Source organism: Platichthys flesus, chromosome 7, assembly GCF_949316205.1.
Source record: "Platichthys flesus chromosome 7, fPlaFle2.1, whole genome shotgun sequence".
Lineage (NCBI taxonomy): Eukaryota > Metazoa > Chordata > Actinopteri > Pleuronectiformes > Pleuronectidae > Platichthys > Platichthys flesus.
In genome coordinates this window covers 8,174,793-8,199,757 of record NC_084951.1, presented here as the reverse complement: position 1 = coordinate 8,199,757, position 24,965 = coordinate 8,174,793, and the positions used below count along the sequence as shown (strand labels likewise).

The 24,965-nt window shown below is 42.1% G+C and overlaps 1 protein-coding gene across 1 annotated transcript in view; it reads right to left on the bottom strand.

Annotated features, from left to right (window-relative positions):
* tafa5l (TAFA chemokine like family member 5, like) overlaps positions 1 to 24,965 on the bottom strand; it is a 50,789-nt gene that overhangs the window by 6,541 nt on the left and 19,283 nt on the right. Inside the window, exon 3 of the mRNA XM_062391132.1 lies at positions 15,392 to 15,519. Within this exon, the coding sequence (XP_062247116.1) occupies positions 15,392 to 15,519 (128 nt within the window). The remainder of the gene's footprint in view (positions 1 to 15,391; positions 15,520 to 24,965) is intronic.

Genomic DNA, 24,965 nt, shown 5'->3' with positions numbered 1-24,965 from the left:
AAGGTCGCCATCAGTGGAAACAGAGGACCGGCCTTCACAAACGTTTTATTCAACTTTCCTTAAGCATATTGGCCTTGGACACAAAGCAGCATATGTCCATTTAAAAGCACAGATGGCATGTACTCCAATTATATCTAAGGCGAGATGGAGGAAGATGAAGGTTATTTTCTTCTCTCCCTGTTTTTATGACCTCTGAGGACACTGCCTCTCTCCTCGAGCGGAAAATACAAGCGAGTAATGGCCACCTCATCATCCGCGTTAACGATTGAGAGACATTCCCTTTCTTCCATCAGTGGCATCACACAGACAGAATTTTTTTTATCACATTAGCTGTAGGGCAGGGTGATAAACAGTGTTCCACTTTGTTTCTCTGTGAACAACAACTTCTTGCCGCGTGCATTCATCTTACGGAGAACACATGAAGACACGCACTTTTCCCCTTGACCGGAGGAAGAAAACAGCTCCCTTGCCTTCTTAATATTGGTGAATGAGCCACTTTTTCGTAGATAATGACTCTGCTAATCATAATCAAGAAGCTAATGGTCTGTTTAGCCAATCGGAGGAGCCAAGGCGAGACGGCTGCCTGGGCATTGCATTGGCATTCCCGGCAGTCCCCGCTCTCTTGGCGGCTGTGCCAGGCTTCTCTGCAGCAGCGAGGCCGACTTGGTATTCTGCTGCCCACCCAGCCCGACGTCCCGCGATCCGTCGTTCTGTCTGTCCGACCGGGTCGGCCGGCTGCGGCACTGTCGAGGAAATTCAGTCCTCTGAAGAGGCACTGATCCATCACACCTCTTCTGCAGCATGTCATCTAAATGCTAAGTACTTCCACTGCATCTCTAAATCAAAACAAGAAAAGAAATGAGCACAGGGCGAGCAGCTGGATAAAAGCTTATAAGAGCACAATAGAATCTGCCGGGCAAACCCTTAGCTTTTTGATTACATTCATTTTCGAGGTAGAGGAAACGTGGATGAGGAGACGCTGGGTGACAGGAATGTGCCCAGAGACCTTGTTATCCCTTCAAATGTACATGGAAAAAGGAAAGGGGATGGTTATACGTACACAGGCCCTGAAGGTTCCTTTAAAGAGAATAGTATGTTATTGGCATTCCCTCCAAAAACCATCACCAATGCATCTGAGCTGCTCCCACAATAGATCCCCTCACCTCTCGCTCATCTGCCTGCCTCAGTGCGACTCGTGGCTATCGATCTGAGGGATTCTTGAAGTCAGAGCAGAGTGCTAAGGCGGCAGAAGCGGACAGCACTATTAACTGCTCCTACTAATTAAAAGGGTAACAAGGTGAATTTGGTCCCACGGGACAAACCGTGCCGGCTGTTTGCCTGCCGTGCACACCGGTAAACAGTGCTCACCAGCACCAGTGCTTACACGACAGGAATCCAAGGACACAGAAGACATATTTATCTCCCGCTGGCGTTGAGGATCAGGGAGATTCACAGATAAGGAGAGAGAGAGAGAGAGAGAGAGAGAGAGAGAGAGAGAGAGAGAGAGAGAGAAAGAGGGGGGGGGAATTGGGGAACAGACTAATAAGAGCTTTGCTAATTGATTTTGCTGTGGTGAAATTGAAGCATTTGGACCTCGTCTCTGTGCTCGGGGTGCCCTTGTTTCATCATAACTTGTAAACACTGAGCACTGTGCATAAATGATAAAGTTTCACAGTTTCACAGGTGCATAGCCTGGATCTTTGAGCGAGCGCCGGCGGAGATTGCTAAAAATTAAGGGATTCAATTAACTCCCTTCCTTATCATCAACACAGCGTATTTTAGGATCAAAGTGTTTTTTTTTATACAGTATGTTTCGCACTACACAAATATTCTCAGAAAAGGTAACATTGCAACTCCCAGAAATCTTTGTGTCCGATAGAGAGGGAAACCGCTGCATGTACATCAGACAGCTTGTTTTCTCAATGCTCAGGAGGAAACAAAGCAGCGACAGTATATCTGGTGGCACTTCAAGCCGCAGATTTCTCACCAGCAGCCCAGCCAGCCATTATGGGGACAGGCACTATGCCATCACTGCAGTAACTAAAAGACCTCTCCCAGAGGTCTTTCAAAACAAGTGAAGTTCTGCACAGGACTTAGTTGGTTTCATCAGATGGAAACTCTCAAAGGTCCAAGACCATTACTGGCCACTCAAGCTGCTGTTGTCATTAGGCTAACAAGCACAGCTATAGCTCACTGAAGACCCTGCCTCGCTGAGCCTGATGCAGAGCTGATGTCCTGCTTGTCTGGAGATGTGTTGCTGACAACAGCAGCGTGCTGTGGCTGCAAAACATGGTTGATGAGAGCATGTCTGTGAGACTTAGAACAAAAAATGCTAACAGAGAGTTTAAGGCTGAAAGCTGAGGGACGGTATTGGAACTAAAAGTTTTCTTAATCAGGGGCCACAGTTTACACAGAGGTTTGAAATATATGTCCAACATCCATGCAAAATTAATGATTCAGTAAGGTGCACATTTAATTTAGGAGTTGTGTACTTCAAAAAACTGCAGTAAATTTGTATTGTTTATTTTGCACTTAGTATTTGTTCTTTAAGGTAAAAACATGTTGGATGACAATCTTTAAATGTAAAAATAAACTTCTTTCCCGAGCTTTGGGCTGTGACGTACTGCTCTACTTCTATTCAATTTAAATGACAGGTCAGACCTGCTGCGCTCACTCCTCTGGTGGTCTCTCCCCCACGAGCTCAATGCATGATGGTATATATTAAACCCAATTCATGCCTCTGCCTTGAAGCTAGGCCGCAGCCTACTTGTAGACGTGTACCCTACGCTGAGCCCTTGTTATGAAGTAAACAGGGATGTCAGAGAGCTTCTAATTAAGCAAACTAGATACAGGAATCACTTAACACCAGCATAGAAATATTACTGCAGATAGAAACTAGAAATAGCGCCACTGGTGGTGACGTGCGTAGGCTCTGACTCAGAAGCATGAATCAGCCTTTAGTGACCATTACGTTCCATGATACATTGTGGGAGACAATGAGTCCACTATATAGGGTATAAAAACTTCACTAAACATTCGGACACCACTACAAAATAGCGAACTCACTATATCAGTGAGTGATTTCAGACACAGCGTCGGACTTTGTCACATGACACAGTTTTTTTGATTGATTAGTCATTTCGATTATATTTGTCCCAGACAGACACTGGTTTAAGTGTATTTCTGTACGACTGGGAAAACCAATAGTTATTTTACAAGTCTGCCTTAATTTTGGGTAAATGTAAATTACAGCCGCTCGATAATGTAGTTTTCAAGTGCAGATTAATATAAAACATCAGCAATGCACCAGCTCAAACCACTAATGAAACTTTGATGAAAATGGATTCAGACTTGATATAAATTGTGATGGATAACTGGACTCAAGCAAGAGCGCGTGTATTGATTTTCATACTGAAGGAAAGTAATGCAAAGCAAAGGACATGTGGAGTGGAAAGTGAAATGCAGCATGAGGAGCAAAACACTCGGAGTGAACGGGCTGAAGAACATATTTTAGTCTTACAATATATTTTATATTATTATTATTACATGTGAGAAAGTGGTTTAATCTATAACAATATGCATCATCGGCTATCAGTTGATATAAAATCTTAACCTGCAGAGTACTCACAGCTGTCAACTAAACATTGTGCAATTTAGAGAACATATGGTCAAGTCAACACATTTATGTGGACTAATAAATTAAATCAAATATGTCTTATTGGGCCGATCAAGGGGCTTTGAAATGTGCTCACTGTATAACACTACTGATCCTTCAACCCTCAGGATACGGAAAAAAATTGATCTAATCTATCTATTTTTCAAGATGGCGCTGCATGAGTCGCAGCTTGTTGCAGCAGCTCCAACTTCCTTTCTGAGGTTTGTGCCAATCTACATTTTTGATGGTTGTTTACTTTTATTTTAAGTTTAAAACCTGTTTCAGTTATATTTTCAATTTCAATTGCCGACGTCTTTTGGATTACCTGCTTCTGTAACAAGTGAATCTCTCTCACGAGGGATCAATAAATCTTATATTATCAATATATATGTGATTATCTGAAAAATACCCCTTCCAACACAATTTGTTCTATGACAGTGAAGGTAGTATGAGAATTGCATAACAATTAACATATTGACATTATTTTTGTTTCTACTTGAGGACAGTACTGTGAGTAATTATATCTTATTTCTAGCAGATCTGGGGTTATGGTCTCAGGGCGGATCCAGCATCTACAATTGCACAACAAATGAGAGATTGCTGCTGTCTGCATCAGTGGAGGCATCACTAAACAATGTATTAAAAATGCATAAACAAAAGATGCAAAGGGAACAAAAGGCATCAGCGCTTTGAAAAAAGGATGCTGCTGAGCTCGCCTGAATGTGTCCAGTCCATAAAGAGGCTCTTGTGCAATTATTATTACAAAAACCCCTGTGCTGAAATGTGGCCTGTGGCTGTGGCAATTTTCACAACAGACGAAGCTGTGGAGACGAGCAGCATGCCGGCTAAAACACAAATGGCAGTTCAAAGCCCGGCTCTGACAGTACTTCAAATAGGGGAGTGGGATAAAGCGATCGCAAAGTGACAGCGCTGGAGACCACATTCATTCCCGGTCACAGACGGAGAAGAGAGGGGGGCAACATGTGCCTGGCAAAGTCAATGTGAATAAAGGACTGGTTTAATAGATGATGGCAGCACCAGAGGAAACAAAAAAAAACAAAACAACGTGTTGCAGTTTTACATCCCGTGGACGACTACCAAACAAAGTACGAGATACTGTCAATGTAATCATGAAGCTGACTCACACAGAATATTGTGCATGTTCAATACCACAACGAGGGGGCTCGCTTCAGCAATTTGGGTCTTTTTCTGAACCTCTCTATCAATCGAACCTATTTCAATATATTTTCGGCATCAGTTCACACGCTATCTCCTCGAGACTGATGATCGTGCCATAGCACCTGACAAACAGATGAGCTGAGGCCCAAGCAGCGCATTTTTCTTTTTCCATTTGATAAGCAGAAGATCTGTGAACGCAACTGAAATAGAGTATTTGCTTATCCACTGTAACCTCCGTGTACTCTGTCTGTTTGGCAGGGACTTGCATGCTGTTTGAACATCAGTCATTTTGGAAATGTTCGTCCAAAGGCTACAGTATGTTCTCCCCGAGGATCCAGAGAGAAGCTGTCACATGCAATATGGCAGGGCTACTCGCGGTTCACAATCGGCAACGTATACGAGAGCCTGGAGGTGAGCCAGTGAAACATCAAATGTATGAGCTGCACTCTAACGCTCCTCTGTCTAATGTCTGGTTCAAAGAGAGGGTGGTGGTGCATCCGAGTTAATAGATTGACAATTAATCAAAAATTATAGTTTTGGTTTATTGCACATATGCAGCTCTCTGGGTACATACTGCTGCACAAAAGTAATTCATCTTTTACCAAAAGGGTTACGCTACCACACCAGAAGAAGAAAAATGGATGAACGTGAAAGGTTTATAGTTATAACAATATTTATAATAATAATGTGTGTCACATTATGACATTTCACATTATGACATACACACATATTATAATCTAACCATGTGAAACTGAAATGTTGTACTTTTAGAGAAACCGCTCTTATTGGTGTTTTATTGTGTTTAGTTTTAGTGGATGTTTGTCAAAGCTTGTCTGTATCTTTTTGTAGTTGGTCTCTTTTTCATTACCGTAAACCAACCATTCAAGATTAATAGAGTTGAATTGTATTGTATTTTATTGTTGGAAGTTAATACATAAAATGTTGTCTGGTATACTGATCTGTTGCAACAATATGTTTTCTATATATATGAACCCAACAGTGCAGAAAGAGATTCAATTGATTGTAATTTCTTGCAGGTGAACAGATTTTAATAATATCAACTGCAAATGAGACTGAAAACCAGCAGAGCACGGTGCACATAATGCATATCTAATATTTGAAAAATAATCTTTTACGATGCATTTCAAATACACAAATATTTCTCTAATGACCTCCGGTCCTGATTTCCTCTGTGATTTCCCCTCTGTTTTTACTCAGGGGCACATTTTTCCTCTGTGTTGCCTTCCGAACTGGGAGTTACTATTCAAGAAACAACCTACTTTACTTCTCTCATTATGCGTTTTATTTAGGCTAAATGAATGCTGCTGTTCACAGCGCTGCAGCTCCAAATGAAAGTGATTTCACCATCAAAGACCACCTTTATCTAAAGATGGCAGCCCACTGAGAATACAAATCTGTTGGCAGGAGGTTCAGACGGCAGCGCTGTGACAAATACAAGTCAGAGAAGAACAGAAAAAGATACGATTTACATAACCCCCAAAAAAGGTAAGTGCAAAGTCACAAACATGCTAATGCAACTGCAGATTAGACCGAAAGCCAAAAGAAAAGAAAAGCACCTCTTGAAAATAGATTATGTCCTCAATGGGAGGAGCTGCTTGGATTGAGATTTGGTTTTAAAAGAGTGGAAATGTGCCCATACAAATGAAATCACATGACAAATAAAAGATTGGCTGCTAATGTGACCCCTCCCCTCACCAGCAGCAGCAGTTAGTCCTTTCAGCGGAATCTTTCTGCAGGATTATTGTTATTCAGTAGCAGCAGTGGCCACAGAATGCTTTTAATACTGTTACAACACATGGATCTGTGCAAAAAATACTGTTCCGGGGTGTGCACACATGAAGCATATATGCATCACCCCATGCAGATTGGAGGTTTAAATATAACAAAGACAAAGCGGCATTTAAAGGCAATAAATCAGAAGGACAAAGGCACCTCTGCTTCTCTGGTTGACTAATGTTATATTAGATCTCAACTGGCTGTGTTGCATCAGCAGCAAGAGAGCAATATCTGTGTGAGATGTGTGGGTGTCTGCATCTGCATCTTTTATAGCTTATTAAAGATAGAAAAAGTCAAGCTTGTGTTACCGCTACAGACCATATCAAAAAATACTAAAATATATAAAATAGAAAAAATATACTTACTAATGTTCACCTATGGTCTGTTTAAGAGGAGCAAAAGGCCACATCTGAGTGTTTGAGTACCATCAGTCAAAGAACTCACTGAGATTCTTCAAATCAAGCTTTCATTCTCATTTAGTGTGAAGCTACTTCAGGGGTAATTTCGGTCCCCAGAGGGAGATTCAGAGGAACCACTCCTCACTTTAACGCTGCTCCCTGGTGTAAAGTAGTTCTGCTAATTCCCGACCACTCTGTGAAGATGTCTGCGACGGGAACAGGCAGCTGCAAACTCGGACCTGAAAAGACTCTGAGAGCAACTTAATAAGAAATAATCTCTAGCTTTTGTCTGATGTTTCACATTTCAGCTCCAGCATTAGCGCAGTTATCGCGCATTAGTTTGGAGAGTTGACTTGTTCATTATATTATATGAGCATCACTCTCACCCTGAACCTCCCACACAACACTGTTCCATTTGTTACCTTTCAGTATTTTCCAGTTGAGAGTTGTAGTTTAGAGCCAACATTACTGCAGATGACTGGAACTGGAGAACAGTGCATTTGTTCGGGACTATTTTCAGTGGTGGATTTATACACATTTAGTTAAATTAAATTCAAATAAAATGAGGGTATTTGTGACAGTAAGGCAAGTGAAATAAAGTGTTCCTGGTACTGGCGCATTTGTGTGATTTATTCATATAATTTATTTGGACAATGACTGAGCTCCGTGGCACAGAAGAATGAGATCATGTTTATCATTATGAGATATGCTTGTAGTTATGTACATGATAGATTAATTGTCTGTGTTTTTTTCATGGGACTGATCCGAACAAAATAAACACAATCACGAGACCTAGCAAATGCCAGTAGGGCAGAGAAAAGGTCACTTGCCTGTTTCACAGTTTGAATCAGCAGTATTAACAAATCTAAATCTAAATCTGAACTGCAGTTTCTGGAGAAGTGAAATAATGCCACCTCAACATTATCTTTCACCATCTGTATTGAAATTCCTTTTGAAATAAGATCACTTGCCAGGACATTTCTTGGCAGTGCACCTGAGCCTCAATTTGAAACCTTGTTGTCTTTCTGTTTACTCTTACTTGAGCGCTCCATCCTCTCCCATCCTCTTTCACTAACGACACAAAGCCAAGCAGAGATCTGTCGCTGCACAGCGACTCTACAGCCTCACCAACTAATCAACAATTCATTTCGAGAAGCACGCAGACAATCAGCCATGTTGCTGCGTCGCCTGAGAAGAGAAGTGTGTCTCGGGTCGGAAGGGTTGCAGTGACCATGGTTATACATGACTTGGCTGCCTGGTTGTGTGTCGTAGACACTGAATCCTTTTAAACCGAGGTGCTAGCTATCGTTATATAACTACATCGTCTGTCCTTCTCTTCTCTCTGTTATAAGAGGTGAGAATTTCATATCTCAATTTGAATCGATGCAGTGCCACCGGAACAATCCAGCTTCTCCTCGTGTTTTACCCTCATGCCTCACATTTGTCACATTTTAATTCAGACAGCTGTTTTGTTTTCTTTCTACTTCTCAGTAAGGTGCATCTTCTTTTTTCCCTGTAAAAATCAAGATATTTCTTTTGGTCGCATGGCCTCCTTTCAAAAAGCTTTCAGAGCTAACTGGGTATGATGTCTTCATGTTGACAGACACACTGGCAGGACCACACACACTCCACTAGTGTTTCAGGCTGGCCGACAAGGGGAACACAGAGCACATAGCTGGAGGAGGCGATCAGTGCGAAAAAAAAAAAATGATGCAAGCCCTTCTGACCTCCCGGTTGGTGCAGAGTGTGTGTGTGGTGTGTTTGTGTGTGTATTTCTTCTCCCCTTGGTTTGGCAAAAATGCCCAACTGCAAAAGATTTTTTTTTCTGTCCAGGCTTCACAGTAGCTGAGCAGTGGCAGGTGCTGTGTGGGTGTAGGAATATTTATTTTCCTGGCGACTGTCGAGTATTGTCTGAGGGTCGGAGGGCACATGAGCTGCAGTCTGAATATGATCCACTCCGGGTTACAAGTGTCTTCAAATGTGGGGAAACAGTCCGATCTTTAAAGAGGGATTTTTTAGTTTTGAGCCATTCACTTGATTAGCACAAGCTAATAATATACCACAGCGGTGGTCTCACCAAGCAGGGAGCAAGTGATGCAATCTCACAAACCTTCTGCTTGCCTGAAAGGAGAAAAAGTCATTTTACCGTCTTAAATTCTGTCTGTCTTGCCAATTTTCAACCTGACGGCCTTTTCCACCCTCCGCACACTCGCACACATCCGGCACGCCGCTGCGCTCTTGTGTAACCCAGCCATTCTCATCCGCAGCCTTCCTGTCAAGTGTATGAAACCAATCTCATAACTCCTCGCCCCACCCCTCCTGAAACACACACTCCGCCACGGAGACCATCATGTGTAGATCTTTCAGCGGCTCACTAGTGAAGACAAATTGCCAGCTTGTTTGGGTGGGCCTCCAGAGAGTGATTCATATTAATGGATAGCTGGCAGTGGAGAGCGGGGCTGCATATGCAAACTCCATTAGCAGGTGAGCTGGAGAGTGTGACCTGGCAGTGCCACCATGAGCTGCACACACACTGAGGGGCAGCCTGAGGGAGGGTGGTGCAGTGAAAGAGGTTCAGGTGCACAGAATGTGTTGGTGTGTAGTGAAGCTAGACTCGTAAATCACTTTATTAATACATCAAGTAAATTTGAGTGATCATAGCACTATTCTGCTGTTTTATTATTATGTATTAAATGCTTGTTTTCACCTACAGAGAGCCAGATCCTTGCCCCACAGAATTGTGCGTGTGCACGCCAACCCCATTGATAACAAGGAAAGTAGTTTAGATGCCGATTTCTTATTTGTTTAATCTTTTTTAGTAATGACTGTCAAACTGTTTCTACAGTATGTATTCTCTGTATGTATTTTTTTTCAAAGGCTTTAACCTGAGCCAGGCCAATGCAACAATGATAGCAATCATCTAGTCATACACGGATGGTACAGCTGTCAAAATACTTTGTATAAGATGTTATTCTTTTTAAATGCACTGGTATCGGGTCAATACTCGGTATCAGCCGTTATGCAAATGTAAAGGTATTTGAATCTATATCAGGGAGAACAATGGTATCTAACCAATGAACCCCTACACTCCACCTATATTAAAACCTGTTGCCCCACCATCAATGCATCAACTGCATTGTTGGTGGGGCAGTAGGATACTTACAGGTTTTGGTTGAATACTCTGTTGTAAATTGTACCTGGATTATTTCAAGGTTGGTATCTTTGCTTTAATGGCGTCTCGTCCGAGCGTCGAATTCCTCTGAGGAGAATAAATATGCTCAGTAAAACGGCCATTTAATTCTCAGTATTTCCTGTCTAAAGTTTGGCCTGATAGTGGTGCTAGAGGAAAGGTCATCCAGTCATTACACAAAGTAGGATTCATCCTAATAAGATCAAGAACATTCAGAGCAAATCTCATTGAAACGCAGCCATTGTTTTTTTATGATTACTAGCCTGTGAAATATAGGTGTCTCTGTGGTGCAGGAGGCAAATCAGGGAATGACATCAGCAGCCTTCACTGGGGACCATTATTGTCTGTATGTGGTAACCTGGGCCAATAGCTGGTGTGAAAGTGATGAGAGAATAACCAGCTACAACCAGGACAATATTATCAATGGGTCCACTTTTATCAATTCCAGCAGCACTCAGAATAAAAGTGTCATACACTGGTTGCCTGCATCCAACATGGCCGCCTGCAGTACCAAGCAGGGTAAATCACCATGGCAACTTATGCTGAGCCGCTAACCTGCAGGTTAAGTTCAAGATAAGATCTTTATCAACGAGTGAACTACCGACCGATAGAGTGAGACATTATGAATGTTAGCAGATTTCTTCATAGTTGAGAAGAATCAATTTTCTGGTTGAACTGTTTATAACAGAGCTCCTGACAAACAGAGGAAGACATTAATCATAACATATAAATTCATAACATCTATTACAGCTTAATTTCAACAAATATTCTTTAATTCTTACATGATACCTCCCACTGTTCATGCTTTTAATACAAATCAGATTTTATTAAAAACTGATCCAAACATTGCTCATTGGTTCTTAGAATTATAAATGAAATAATAAAATTCTGTCAGACTGAATTGCTCATAATTATCTACCTGTGTTATATGAATATGTTTGTAGCTGGATAAGGAAACCCAGGGTTAATTGAGAGGGTTTATTGAGGTTTTCCAGGAAGCCCGAAGTTATAATGATTATTCAAGTCTAATAATGAAAATACATCGTGGGTAGGTTGAAGTCTCTTTGTAGTACAGGCCCCATGCAAGTCAGGTCCTAACACAAACAGATGAACAAGACAAAAGCATGATACACACACACAACTGAAAACCAACCGATGACAGCAGAGATGGCCCCCGAGAGGATTTACTGTATAAATATTTTGTTTGGTTAAACAACACATCTGCTGAACTACTCATTCCTATCTCTACTTCGATAACCTCATGTACAAAGAAAATATCGGATGCACATTTTTCGATAACGCAAATATATCACATCACATAACGTACATTCAATGTGTCAAATCAATTTAAGCTGCGTTTCATATCTTCTGCTACTCATTTCGTTTGCTGGATGTAGCTACACGTTGTGAACATTAACGAGGCTGCCAATCAGAAACAAAGCCTTTCTGCCTCGTCAGCCAACAAAACGCAGATTGATCAAACCACCATTGAACCTTGAAGTCATTTTTTAACTGACCTGGGATTCCAAAAGGCATTAGTTATAATTTGGATTCAATGAGCAATTTGACATTGGTAAAAAGGGCAACTGAACCTAAACCATGTGCGTAATCGATATTTACAGCATAATGTATGTTTTATCAGGTGCACAATTTCGTGCTTGATCTGCCGCATTCAGGTACATTTGTCACTTTATTCCAGCGGCTGACTCCACCTACGTCAAACCTGCGCACCGCAGCAGGAATCACATGAACAATGACTGCAGCCATTGTCAGCTTTCAAAAGACACGTCACAGTGATTGCTTTGTAATGTGATCATGTGCACGTGAAGACAGATCCTCTCACAATTCCAGCTCCGTCTCCACACCTGATTTCTCGCGTGTACTTGCCAAGTGAACGCCTGGCACGCTGCATCCCCGGCCATGCACCCACCGCCCGATCAATCGACCGTATAGATTTCTCATTTTATCTCACTGAATGTGCTTTCCGCCCATTCTAGGTCTTACAACAAAAACCTTTGGATGCCTCCTCAGCACCGCTGTGCAATCTTCACTATCCCCCCCCCCCCCCACACACACACACACACACAAAAAGACGAGAGAAAGAAAAACACAAGCATCACTTAAGAAGTTTTTAACTTCTGGAAAAAAAAACACGGATCACTGACAGCGAATGGGGGATATTCAGCTGAACACGTAATCTGCAGTTTTTTTTTTTAAGTAAATATATGTGCAAATGCAAAACACTCATCTAAGTGTGCTGTCAGGGCAGATTAGAGCACGATGGGAATTGTATGCATGAAATCTGCTGCAGCTGCCCAGGGCTGCCGGACGGACGAGGCAGAGGAGCGTGAGAGAGATAAAGACACCGCGAGCATGCGAGTTAAATAGAGAGAGTGAAAATCAACAGAGCCAGTGACAGGTTGACCCGTGACCTTGTGTACCTCATGACCAGGACAACAGTCTCTGCTGCTCGGACCGTCGTGTCATCTCCTGCTGACATCAACATGCTGTGTTGTGCTGTTTCACTCACTCTGTCTCTTTGAGTCACATCCCACTGCGACTCCCTTTGGTCTCTCTCTATCTTTATGTTTTGACATCTTCATAACTCAGGCAGATATCTGTCTACTTGCTTGAGAAAGATATTTTTCCTTTCACAATGGTGGAGAATGATTGAAATCGTCTATGAGAATCTATTAATCAACCAGGCTGATTTATTGGCCAATCATTAGAATGTCACCAATATGTTGTAGTGATTTGTGGATTGATATGTGACTGCAGAAGAGAAATGTTGAATATATTGTTGAGCATTTGTTTTTTATCACCGCTTGAACAAAGGTTTTAAAATAAAGAGAAATTCAGAGTTGGTTGTTCAGATTTGAGTATCTGCTTGGCGACTTTCTCCTTCAGCTGACGGGATGTTATGTGGTTTGAGCTGGCGACATGTAGACGTGGTATCAAAAGCGTTTTCTGAGATCAAGCGGCAAGTGTCTGCACAAGGAAACATGGAATTCAATTCAATTCAATTCAAGCCAAAACCAAAAAAGCTGAACTTTTCCAGTGCCAACTTTGGAACAACAATCATGTACATGCAACCAACTATAGCGGGGGGGGGGTTCTTGGGCATGACAAACACAGAACACAGAACTCCTCCTTCCATTGTGTATAAAGTGTGAAATTGCCAAGTGTTGCAGTGTGAAGCTCACAGCGACAGTGAGACCTGTATCCATGGCGACTCAGCTATCGAGTGGACAAGCGGTAGCGCCCGCGGAGCGCCTGTTGTGGACCCGCCTGTAGGTTTCCTTCAGAGTCATTCATGGCTTTCAAATTCATTCATCATGCTACTTCCTTTATAACGATACAGAAAGAACGGATGAAATTAATCTTCATTACTGATGATGAAGTAATGATGTGTTTATCGAATGGGAGTTAATCACATTGAGAGGCCTCAGTTAGCGATGCAGCGCTGGCAGCTCCGAGGCGTGTCGCTGCGAGAGGGAGGAGCCTACAGAGGAGCAGATGACACCATATTGAAGGTTTTAAAAATTCAGCATGGTGTGTTTTTCACTTCCGTCTCCCGCAGAGTCACAGAGAGGTCACGGAGTGCTGCCGGCGATTGTTATTCTCCTCAGCCTTACGCCGAGATATCAAGTGCCTCATCTCATGTTTGAGCAGGTTATTTAACAGACTGCACATATTCATATTTGATTTTACATTCTGTCGGCATGACTCAGGAGTTCCACTGTACATGCACTCAGAGAAGCCTCTGATTATTGCCCACCCAGGTTTGATGATGGTTTAAACATCACAGAGACCTGCTGCTGAGCCGCTCGCCAGTGAGCAGTTCAGTGTGTTGCACTGCGTGTTGGCTGCACCCCAACAAGTGATGTCACAGCGGATGTTTTCCATCAGCCGTGTATTGATGTTTATACTGTGTATTGTTTCATAAGAGCCTCATCAGCAGCAGATAGAGCTGATGTGGGACCTATGTTAATGAGTTTAAAAAGGCAGGAGACTGACGTGACTCTTGTTATTACCCTTCACCAAATCCCCATAAATTCTGTGGTTTCCACTTGCAACTTCAAGTTTATTCTATTTAATGTTTTTGATATAAGCAGGTAACTCCTGGTACCTGAAGATGTTCTGTACAAAATAGTTATTTACAGAATTTCTTGAAACGATATGTGTGCATTCTAACGTCTTCTTAGTATTTCTGGTTGATGCTGATGTTTCTGGGTGGTGTATATAACCTGACCAGTGGCTCAAACAACAAAGCAGTCTAATAGATGTGTATGTAAATGTTCAGAAACTTCAGAAAACTCTTCTTGAGCTTCTACCTCTTTAACACCAAATTAGCATTCTTTTAACCTGCCGGAAAAGGTTGATTGATACCTTCCAATTACCTGTAGAGGAGTTTGACTTTCTGTTTTTATCCCCTGGTGACTCGTGTTCGACATCACAAAAATAAACTTAGAAGCTCTCGCATCTCACTGTCTTACCACTGTTGTATCTTGCATGATGCAAATAAAAATGTTGTTTCCAGGATGTAAAAAAAGAAGAAATATACAGTGGTTATTTAAGGGTTCACCCGAGTGTCATGTTTCTATCACTGCCGATCAAAGCCGATAAAAATCTGCGTCTTCCGTCATTTGCTGTTTGTTTCCATTCCCGTTATAGACAAAAGCCAGATGTCGGTGGGCGTTAGTTGGTTTTGACCTGTGGAAAAGGACTCTTGTTTTTTATAGTATTAAGTTCTAAGTCTAAAAGAGACGGTGATTGAAAGTGATACCAAACCGTTTGTTTATATGATTTCTTTTCTCCACTAGGGCATCTCGACCCTGACCCCTGACCCTTAAATTGTGGATTGCAATCAAACCATTGTGACATCCGCTGCTACATCACTGAGCGAGGCTGCGCACTGATCATGCTTTGTAGTTCAGGTCCAGGTTCACATGAAACAGCTAAGCATTAAATGTCTTCCCTCTGAGATTCACAACTGATGCAGCATTTGAAACCTGGACCATGACCTGCTGTGTGCACTTTCTGCCTCAAGGGGCTGAGACTTCATGTAACGCTATCAGCTTGCAGAGGGCGGGGGTTCACACATGCTGAAAACGTGGCCGCAACGCTGTAAAGTGCATATGTCGTGTATGAATATCACGTCTCGTTAATTACCGTGATGGTCTTGATGCGACCGCTGCCCCTGGTGCAGGTCCAGCCGGATCGGTTGAACAGGAGGCTGCAGACCTCCCCCTCCATGCAGGGAGCCATCTCGCACCACTGGCGGCTCCGCACGATCCGCGCTGGGATGGGGAAAGAGCAGAGGGGGAAACGGGCACGTTAGAAAGACAGACCCCCGTGAAGACTTCAATTTCTCTCGAACAAACGGCAGAGCAGTCTTATCTTTATGCTCACCAGACAGGAAAGCATCTCAGTGTGGTGGTGTGTCTACAAGCCTGTCGTATTTTAATTAGGTTCTTGTTGAACTTCCATGTCTGAATTGCCTCTGGTAGTAACCTTTACAGACCAGCTGGCGGTCCATAAATTACTTTCCTTTTAAAGCTTGCCTTTACTGCAGCTGCAGAACTTCGCTTTTTTTCTTTCAACATGTTGTTTCAGTTCCTGCTCATGCAAATTACTTAAAAACATCACATTGTTGGATTATTTGACTTGAAGCCACACTGGGAAACTTTCCCTCAATGGGCATTACAATAGCTTCCCAATGAGTCTCTGCAGTCTTTTTGCTATCAAGGCCAGGCACATTATGAATTGTATCACATAAATGTTGGGCACCTCTTCCTGCAGCATGAGTAAATAAAGTAAATGGCAGGAGTAGCAACACTGCAGGGTTCATTGTTGGTTTGAAACAATGGCTGAAAAGCCCTTGTTCCCTCAACTGAGTATAATCTCTCTACAAAGAAGGTGCACATAAACATGGAAAAACATTTGCCAAAAGAAATGTTGCATTGTAATTGTTGTTTGTTTTCACATTTGCATTTTTATGCATTTTAAATGAATAAAAAACAATTTGTATTCTGCAACACAAAATAATGCAGTATGATTACAGCCTCCTGATGCCTTTTGGAAATACTTGTATAATCTAATTTAACAATACAAGTTGTTTTAAATGATGGCATGTCAATGCTGTTTAATATTTACATGTCCCTGTTTTAAATTAAACCGTGACAATAGAGAGATGACAGAGAAATAAAGAAGAGAGACAGGTAAAGAGAAATACAAGAGGTTGTCTGGCTGGGTGCAAACTGAGGAACACTGCAGCTCTTCATCATCATCTTGACCTTCATTAATGTTTTTTTTATGAGCCCAGTAGCATTCATGGTAAAACATAAAATACTAATTTGTGCCTCTAAATGAATAGTTTATGTTTATGAATTAGCTATTTGCGAATACAATTATAGATTTACAACCTTCCCCACATTATTCTGTTAAAATCATTTTAGGTGGCACTCCCATTTATTTTGAAATTTTAGACTTCAGATCCGACCAACGCTGCCTCTAGTGACGTCCCTTGAGGCAATGTATTTCACACAGCTCCCTCTTAAGGTGGCCTGGACGTTCATACGTGGTCCAGCCAAAAACACATAAACAATCGAGATCTGCAGACTTTGAAGTACAAAACAGGTGGATAATACTTCAAGTTACAGGTTATTTTCAGTACCCTGGTCACTAATACCCCTTTTCAACTAAATTAGCAACCTGTTTTAAAAAGGTAATCAACTCCTTTCAAATTGGGTAGACAAGTTTGTCTTTCTGTTCTTTTCCCCGGTGCATCATGTTTATCTGGCACACATAGAAAATGTAAACGCCAGAGCCGGAGCCGGAGCTGGAGCCGATTCAAACCTGAGACATTGACCCGGAAGTGAATGCTGATTATACCCATTCCCGTTGCAGACAAAAGCCAGATGTTCGTTGGTTTGGTGGGTTTTTTGACCAGTGGAAAATGGGCTTTGGGGAGGAACACTGTTAGTATCTGGCTAACATCTGTGATTTGGTATTAATGTGGCTGAATTCATTCACCAATACTGTCAGTCTGGTGGATTACATTTCATTTTCATTACATTTTACACAGTTGTGATGCAACATTGGTCATTGTTTCAGCTACACTGTCCTGTTCAGGCTACTGCTGCTCGACTGAACACATACAACTCTCTAGAGTTGAAAATGTGTGATATATCACATCCTAATTCAAGACATATGGTAGGATAATAGTTAGTATTCACATCATTCATTAAAATGCATGAATGTGTTATTTTTTACCTTGCCAGCTGCCGAGCTATGTAAATCTGTAACGTACATCCTCTGCAATATTTCAATCCATGGATTTGAGCGGATTACAGACGAGAAAAAGCAATAAAAGCCCAAAATCTTAAGTCGACGGAAAGTTATTTGTCGGCTGGAGAATGTCAGAGCGAAAGCCGGTGATGCACTCATTCTCCCTCTGTCTGCATGACATTGAATCAGCAGTCGCCTGTAGTCGACGGTGATAAACACTGATTGTTCTTTACACAGCGTGCTAAAGCAACACTGAAAGGTTATCAGGTCTCCGCGGACCTGGCCGGGGCCGCGGCTCTTGCCTAGCCACAATCCCCCTGGGCAGCATATTGTGGAACGAGGCAACACGCTCTGCAAATTGAAAGAGAGGAACTACAATTCGTTGAATGTCCATGGGAGAGCTGAGGGCAGGGCGGGTAGGGGGGTGGGGGGGTGGGGGAGTGAAGGTAAAGAGGTGTGGAAAGCGAGGCCTTGTGACATTTCTCTGTGAGGTATTCCTGGTCCAGTGCTTGTTAACAGTCTGAAATTGGTCTTTGGAGCGTCAGACCCCGACTGCTGCTCTGCAATAAAGATCTGTCATCTTGTGGTATTTATCAAACTGGCTGAACGGCACCCTCATGTATGTAACCACACGCACAGGCAAGCACGCAATTATTGCTCTGTAGATATAGAGCCATCGTCTCTCCGCCAAGAATGGATATTGTTGGCACTTTAGCGGAGAGCAGGGATTTTCAGGGTGTCCTCCCCGTGTAGTCAGGCAGCTGGAGGATTCAGCACTGGAACAAAACAATCCAGGAACCTGTCATCTCATTCAACCAAACAAGCTTAAAGAAATCATTTAAGCTTCGCAACTTGATTTGGAGACATAATGGTCATCGCGACCTCGCCCGGAGCCAAGAGAGGAGGAAGATCTAAAGTGACCTTCGTCCTGACACAGCACCATGCCGCGGCGAATCATCATTCTCACAGCCATCTGTCAGGCACAACAAAAAGTAGATTTATCTGTCAGCTGCAGATGTAGGTTTGAGTACATTACATGGCAAGCAAAACTCAATTTCCAGGGTACGGGGAATAAAAGCTGAGCCGGCAAAGTGGCTGGAGTGCTGACCAACCGTGGAGAGCTTCAGGCCGCCCAGACCAGAGTCGCGGAGGTTGGCTCAAATAAATGCATTTGTTAGCTGCAGCACAGAGTAGCCGGGCACTCGATACCTCGTCCTTGTTACTTTTTTCAATGCCATCAATGACAGCGTGATTTGATCTATGACGACTACATGAACGTCCTGGTGCCATAACCCTCGGTGCTGGCTCGGGCAGCGGTTGTTCATATGACAGTGTTGTCATCACTACTTCTTCAACGGCAACATCATGGAACAAATTTGGCATCGCTGCAGTTTTGCTTCAGCCTGTCTCCATTCATCAAACCTATTCGTCCAACATGCTGGCACACACCACTGTAGACACAGTCAAATGCGTTAATGCTGCAGCCACCTACACACGTCGACAGGCTCGAAGCCAACTGAGCCGAAGCTGTGATGAAAAATAATAAATATCTGTCTGCTGTGATTTTTACATACATACTAAACCTGGCTTATTGGATCGCTCAATGCCGGAGAATATTTGTGGCTATGCTGGCATCATTATAACTACAGTGCAGTGTCCGTCTCTCTGGGCTGAAGTCTTAGCTAAGCTCCTTAGCTACTTCAGAATGATTCCTTGTCATTGGTGACTGGTGTTATTTTGTCATTCAATGCATGTCGGCTGTTTCAGATGTTCGGATCTTCAGCCCCAAGTTCACAACTTTTCAAAATAAAAGCTCTCTACAGGACATGTTTGCCTCTAGGTCCCTGAGGCGTGCAGGCAAGATTGTGGCCGATCCTTCCCACCCGGGTCACAAACTCTTTGAGGTTCTTCCCTCGGGCAGGACGCTGCGGTCCATCAGGACCAAAACCGCCCGCCACAAGACCAGCTTCTTCCCGGCTGCAGTTGGCCTTATCAACATGGCCCGGGATCCCCACCTGACTCTGACTTTTATCCCGCCCCCACACCTCAAGGATGTGTTAAATGAACACATTATATCATATTATATTATACTGCATTACAATGCATATTGCAATCTGACACTGTTTACTGTTTTGCATTTTGCATTTCACTTTTTACTTCAATTTTAAATCTTTTATATATTTTTTATTCAGAAATGTTTATGTCAAAATAAATGTTACTTTGTATAAATATTGGAAAAAAGTGAGTAAATAAGAAGTAAACATATACTGGTTTTATATTTTTTATTGCTTTTCCTATGTATGTTGTATTTATGCGTTTTTATGTTTCTATGTTCATGTTCATTGTATGCACCAACAACCAGAGCAAATTCCTTGTAGGTCTAAACCTACTTGGCAATAAAATACTTCTGATTCTGATTCTGATGTAGTTCAGCTCGATATAAAGCATTGCAGCAAGATACATTGAAAACAAATTGCCCTACAGGAAGTGATTCTGTGAATGCTGTTCCCATGACAGATCACCTGTTGTGGGTCTCATAGTCTGTGCGTCAGTCTGATATTGTGAAATAAAATACCTAAATTAACAAAATGATCTGGCAGTGATTTTGATCTGAGGTCTAACCTAGTTGCCGACAACTGACATAGAAGAAGACATGTTTAACTCAGTCAGTACATCAGACACACGGCTCCGCCCCCACTGTCTGCTATAGAGTGCTGACTCATTTTATTAATATTGAATGTATCAAGCTTCCAGAAACGCACCAAATTTGACACTGCATTTCCTTGGGCCTTTAATAATTCACAACTGTGAAGCTGAAGAACGGCTCACATACATACAGACGCTTGTTGAATTAGTAAGTAGATGTAGTTTGTGTTGTATTTAAACATGAGCTCAGGGCTGTTGTGTAATTCTTGTCCCTCCTTGTTTGTAATGATGTAACAGCGGCAGAGGTGAAACAGCTGGCTGCGGTGGCTGGAAGAGAGAGCGTCTCTGTTTGACGGGCCGACACCTGGGTGGCCCGGCCTGTTGCAGTCACTGTCGGAGTCCCACACAGGGAAAGTGGATGTTGGCCGAGGCTTGTCAGCTGCAAGGGTCCCTGCTGGGGTGAGGCTCTGGACCTCCAACTAGATCACACGTATGCGACCATCTGTCCCCCCCATGCACAGTGCCAAGCCCAGCCCTGCCCTGCACTACACAGCACTGCCAGATGGGACTCGGACTGGGGCAGAAGGCACAACAGTGGCTTACTTAAACCAGACCCACTGATGAAATTCTGCCTCTGCACAAGTAAAATATAGCATCACATTTTTACCAAAGCCACAGGCAGGTCATTTGAAATTTATTTAGATGAGGTGCAACAGACAAAAAGACAGGACTTCAGAGGAAGTGTCTGAAACACAAAGAGGAACAACACCAGAAGACAGATCGCTGCGTTTGAAACATGATACACACTGCAGACAAATCACCACAACCGTTAACTGTGGCTCTTCTGGTAATTGAATAATGGTACTTATACTGGTGCTTCCTTTGAGGCAGTTGCTGGAACCCATAAAGAGAAGGTCCATTGCATTTAAAAATGATTTATTGTAAAGTATGGACAACAATTAATTGTGCGTAAATAATGTCACTAATACTGATTCGTCTGAGTATCCAACTGGATGAGCTGAGCGCCAGAAACAACAGGTTTTTAATTTTTCTGTCTATGATAATTAAGCTTCAATCATGGATCATTTTGTAGCGGCCACATTTCAGTCTTCTGTCCTCCATCCTGCTACCAGAGGCCTGATGGTCTCTCATTTCTAATTATGACTACAGAAAAATCCAAGCGAACGCATTTTAAACACAGCCAGCAGACACACTTCATCATAAACTGTGTGTTTGTTTAGCAAGCTGTTGCTTAGAATTACTAAGATTGTTGGGCTCACTTTCAAAAGGGCTTTGTGGGAAAACTGTCTGGTAACACTTGGGCTGGGTACATAAGCAATTCAATCAGTTGTTGGGAAGTTATCTGTTTATTTCCAACATTCGGCCGCACTGTGACAGTATTATTAAACTGAATCTAAACTGACTAACTCCAATGTAATCATCTTAGTTATTAGATAGTCGTGATCTATTCAATCAGGGTAATTTATCTGATTCCTGTATAACAAATGTTGCTTTGAGGGAAACATCAGCACTGCTTTGCCCTGAATGAAAAATTTGTAAATTAACAGAATATCTCTGGAGTACATAACCCTGTTGTTGCACATGAGAGCAACAGCATCAACAGAAAATCTAAACAAGCGCAGATCAGAATTATGGAGGCTTCTTACGGCATTTTGTTAAACTATAAACTAAAAATCCCATTTCCTATATAAGCATATAGATAAAAAGTATCTATCTTCTCAATTATATGCCTGTATTGTAAATTTTAGGAAACCTTTCCTTTGTGAAGCCTCTTTTGCGCTATATATTTTTTTTGCTAATTTAGAGTCAATAATCATTTTGCCGGGCGTGATAGCAGAAGATTGCAGCTTGCAAATAAACAGTCTCCCTGCAGCCGGCAGACTCTTATCACAGCGGCCATCGAGCTCGGTACGATTACAGTGTGATGTGGTGGCATGGCAACAATGGGCCGAGCAGCAAGGGAAAGCGAGAGAGTCCGGGAGCAGATTACAGTGAGAGCAGGGAGACAAGCAAGGAAAGGCACATAATCCTCCTGTGTACAGTGTGCACACGGAACCTGCACAACAGTGACACACAGCAGCACAAAAAGAGGGCAAAGCGCTTGAAATACGTCCTTAAAGAGACTAATAATAGAAAGTATTCTGCAGATAAAATAAATATAAAAAACATGCACATGGTGTTCAGTGAATTAAAACAAATAAGAACCAACCAAGTGAATGTGTCCAACGGTGCAGCTGCCGTCCAGACCAATCAGCCGATAAATTCGTAGGTATCTCACTTCTAACAAACTTTATTCACTGCTTGGCAGTTGGTGTGCCATTATGGCGTGAATTCAAGCAAAATGGTAAGAGAGAAGGAAATATCAGTCCAATTGTCTCCTTTAAGCCACCAGCTGCAGACTGTTGTAAACTTTAAAATGTCCCAGGGGCTGCATCAGATGTAAGCCTGGGTTAAAAAAAATTATTCATTGCAGGAAACAGCAAAGTGGCTGAAATCCATGAGCTTCTGATGGTTATTTGAATCGCTCAGACGGGACTCCTGAATCTTAACTCGCTGTATTACGCTGCATGGACACAGTCTGATGGTTCAACTACAAACATGATCATACATCAATCAGTGTGCCTCATGAAAAGTGTGTGTACCAACAATGTGTTCACAGGAAACAATTAGAATAGAATAGAATAGAGTATGATAGAGTAGAATGCCTTTATGGTTATTTCGCAATGTACTGCAAAATTTGCTGTACAATTTAGAACATTATTATATATATAAAAAAGATGAATCAAAATAAAGGTAATAAGATAATTAATACACACAAGTAGACAAATCAAAACATTATGAACACGTAATAAGATTATAAATATATAGAAATAGATAAATAGTACGATTATTAATACATAAAATATAGACGAGTACTAAGGTTTTAACAATTGTTAAAAAGCTGGTAAAAAGAAGTGCATGGTGATAAAGTAATGCACAGTAAAACATTTAAAACGGTAGTGCATGTTAAAATTGTCAGATCAAGACGGTTTACAAGTATTTGCAGATCTGTGAGGAGTAGCAGTCGAGCATTGATGATCCTGTGTTTATTGCTGCTGGAGTAAACTCAAATAATCGAAAATCTTATTTTACATAAACTGATAATCCTTTGACTATTTTATTTTTGTGCACGTGCACCAAACTCAACTGTCAAACCTGCAGTGTCGGAGAGACTTTAAAAATTCAGCCTTGATTTGTTAGTGTGTCATTACCAGCAGCAACATGCCAGTCACTTAAACTGACAGTGGAAATGCTTGAACACTGTTTAGGATGTGTCATTTCTGTGGGTTTCATTAAAAATGCAGCCACTTGTACCTGAGATATTGTGTGTGACAGAGGAATAAACACACGTCTACAGGCAGATCTGTCGCTGCCCACACATTTAATTTAGACTTCAGAGAAGTCAGACAGAGCTGCCGGCCATGCGTAAAATAAATGCTTTGTCCCAAAATCACATAATCAATACTGAAAAGTACAGACTACATACTAATCCTTAGCATGTGCCACATGACGTCAATCAAACCTTGTTGTAAAACACATTTTTGTAAATGTTTAATTGTCTAAAGAAGGTCCTGTGCATGTTGCGGCACGGTGGTGCACTGGTTACCAGTGTCAGCTCACAGAAAGAAGTTTCCATTTTGAATCACAATTTATCTGTGGTCTGTGTCGAGTTTGCATGTTCTCCCTGTGTCTGTGTGAGTTTTTTCCGGGTGCTCGAGCTTCCTCACACAGTCCAAAGAGATGCAGATTGAGGTTAGGTTAATTTGCATCACTAATTCGGTATGAAAGCTGTGTGCACTGGTGACATGTACAGGGTGTAACCTGCCTCACGTCAGCTGGGATTGGCTCCAGCACATCAGCGACCCGCAAAGGATAAGGGGTATCGATAATGGGTGGACAGATTGGAGAGCCTGTGCCAGAAAAGCTACCTCCCTGTGAGGTGAGGTCAAATAGAAAGTTTGTGGGAACATAAACTAGTGTGCAGTCAATTCTGGTCTTCTGGTTTTCGTCACCAATGTCCAGCACTGAGTGATTATCAAGCTTTGATTTGCGTGCTGTTTTGCCATTTCTGACTATTTAGTTGTGCCTCTAATACAGTGTAATATCACTGCATACTTATAAACAGCTGTTGCTTGGAACTGAATCTCATGTAAAATCTTCACAGGAAAATTAACTCACTCAATAAATCTGCTCTGACCGCTGTCCATGGTGCTGAATTTGGAGTTTTTTGGTCATCTTTGTGCCAATGCAGTGAATTCCTGCTGCTGAAGACTGAAAGCCAGTAGGTTTCTGTAGTGTCATCATTCCCTTCACCAGTTAGGCTGGTCCCCGAGTCCTGGAGACACCTCAGAAGATCTTCGGTCTACTGCATTTTGAATACTAATTTAGCTATTTTTTGTTTAATTTACTAAGGATGATTTAGATTATCTGTTCACTGTGGCAGAGGCATATAGTTTGTTTGCTTCTGCATCAGAGTTGAGTTTTGTCGTCACTTGCTCTCTGTGCTCCTGGGTCCTGTTTAGCATTTAGTGCTGTTACCGGCCTTTATCGCGCCGTTGCAAACAAAGATGCACTGTGCAGATGAGATTGTAAAAATGTGTTTTCTCCGCTGTTGTTTTAATTTATGAACAGAAAGAAAGGAGTGTTCAACATTACAGACTGACAATCACTCACGCCCCCACCTGCCTCACAGCTCTGACAGATCGTTGTTAGAGCACCAGTTTTTTTCTTTAGCATTTCATTAGACGGT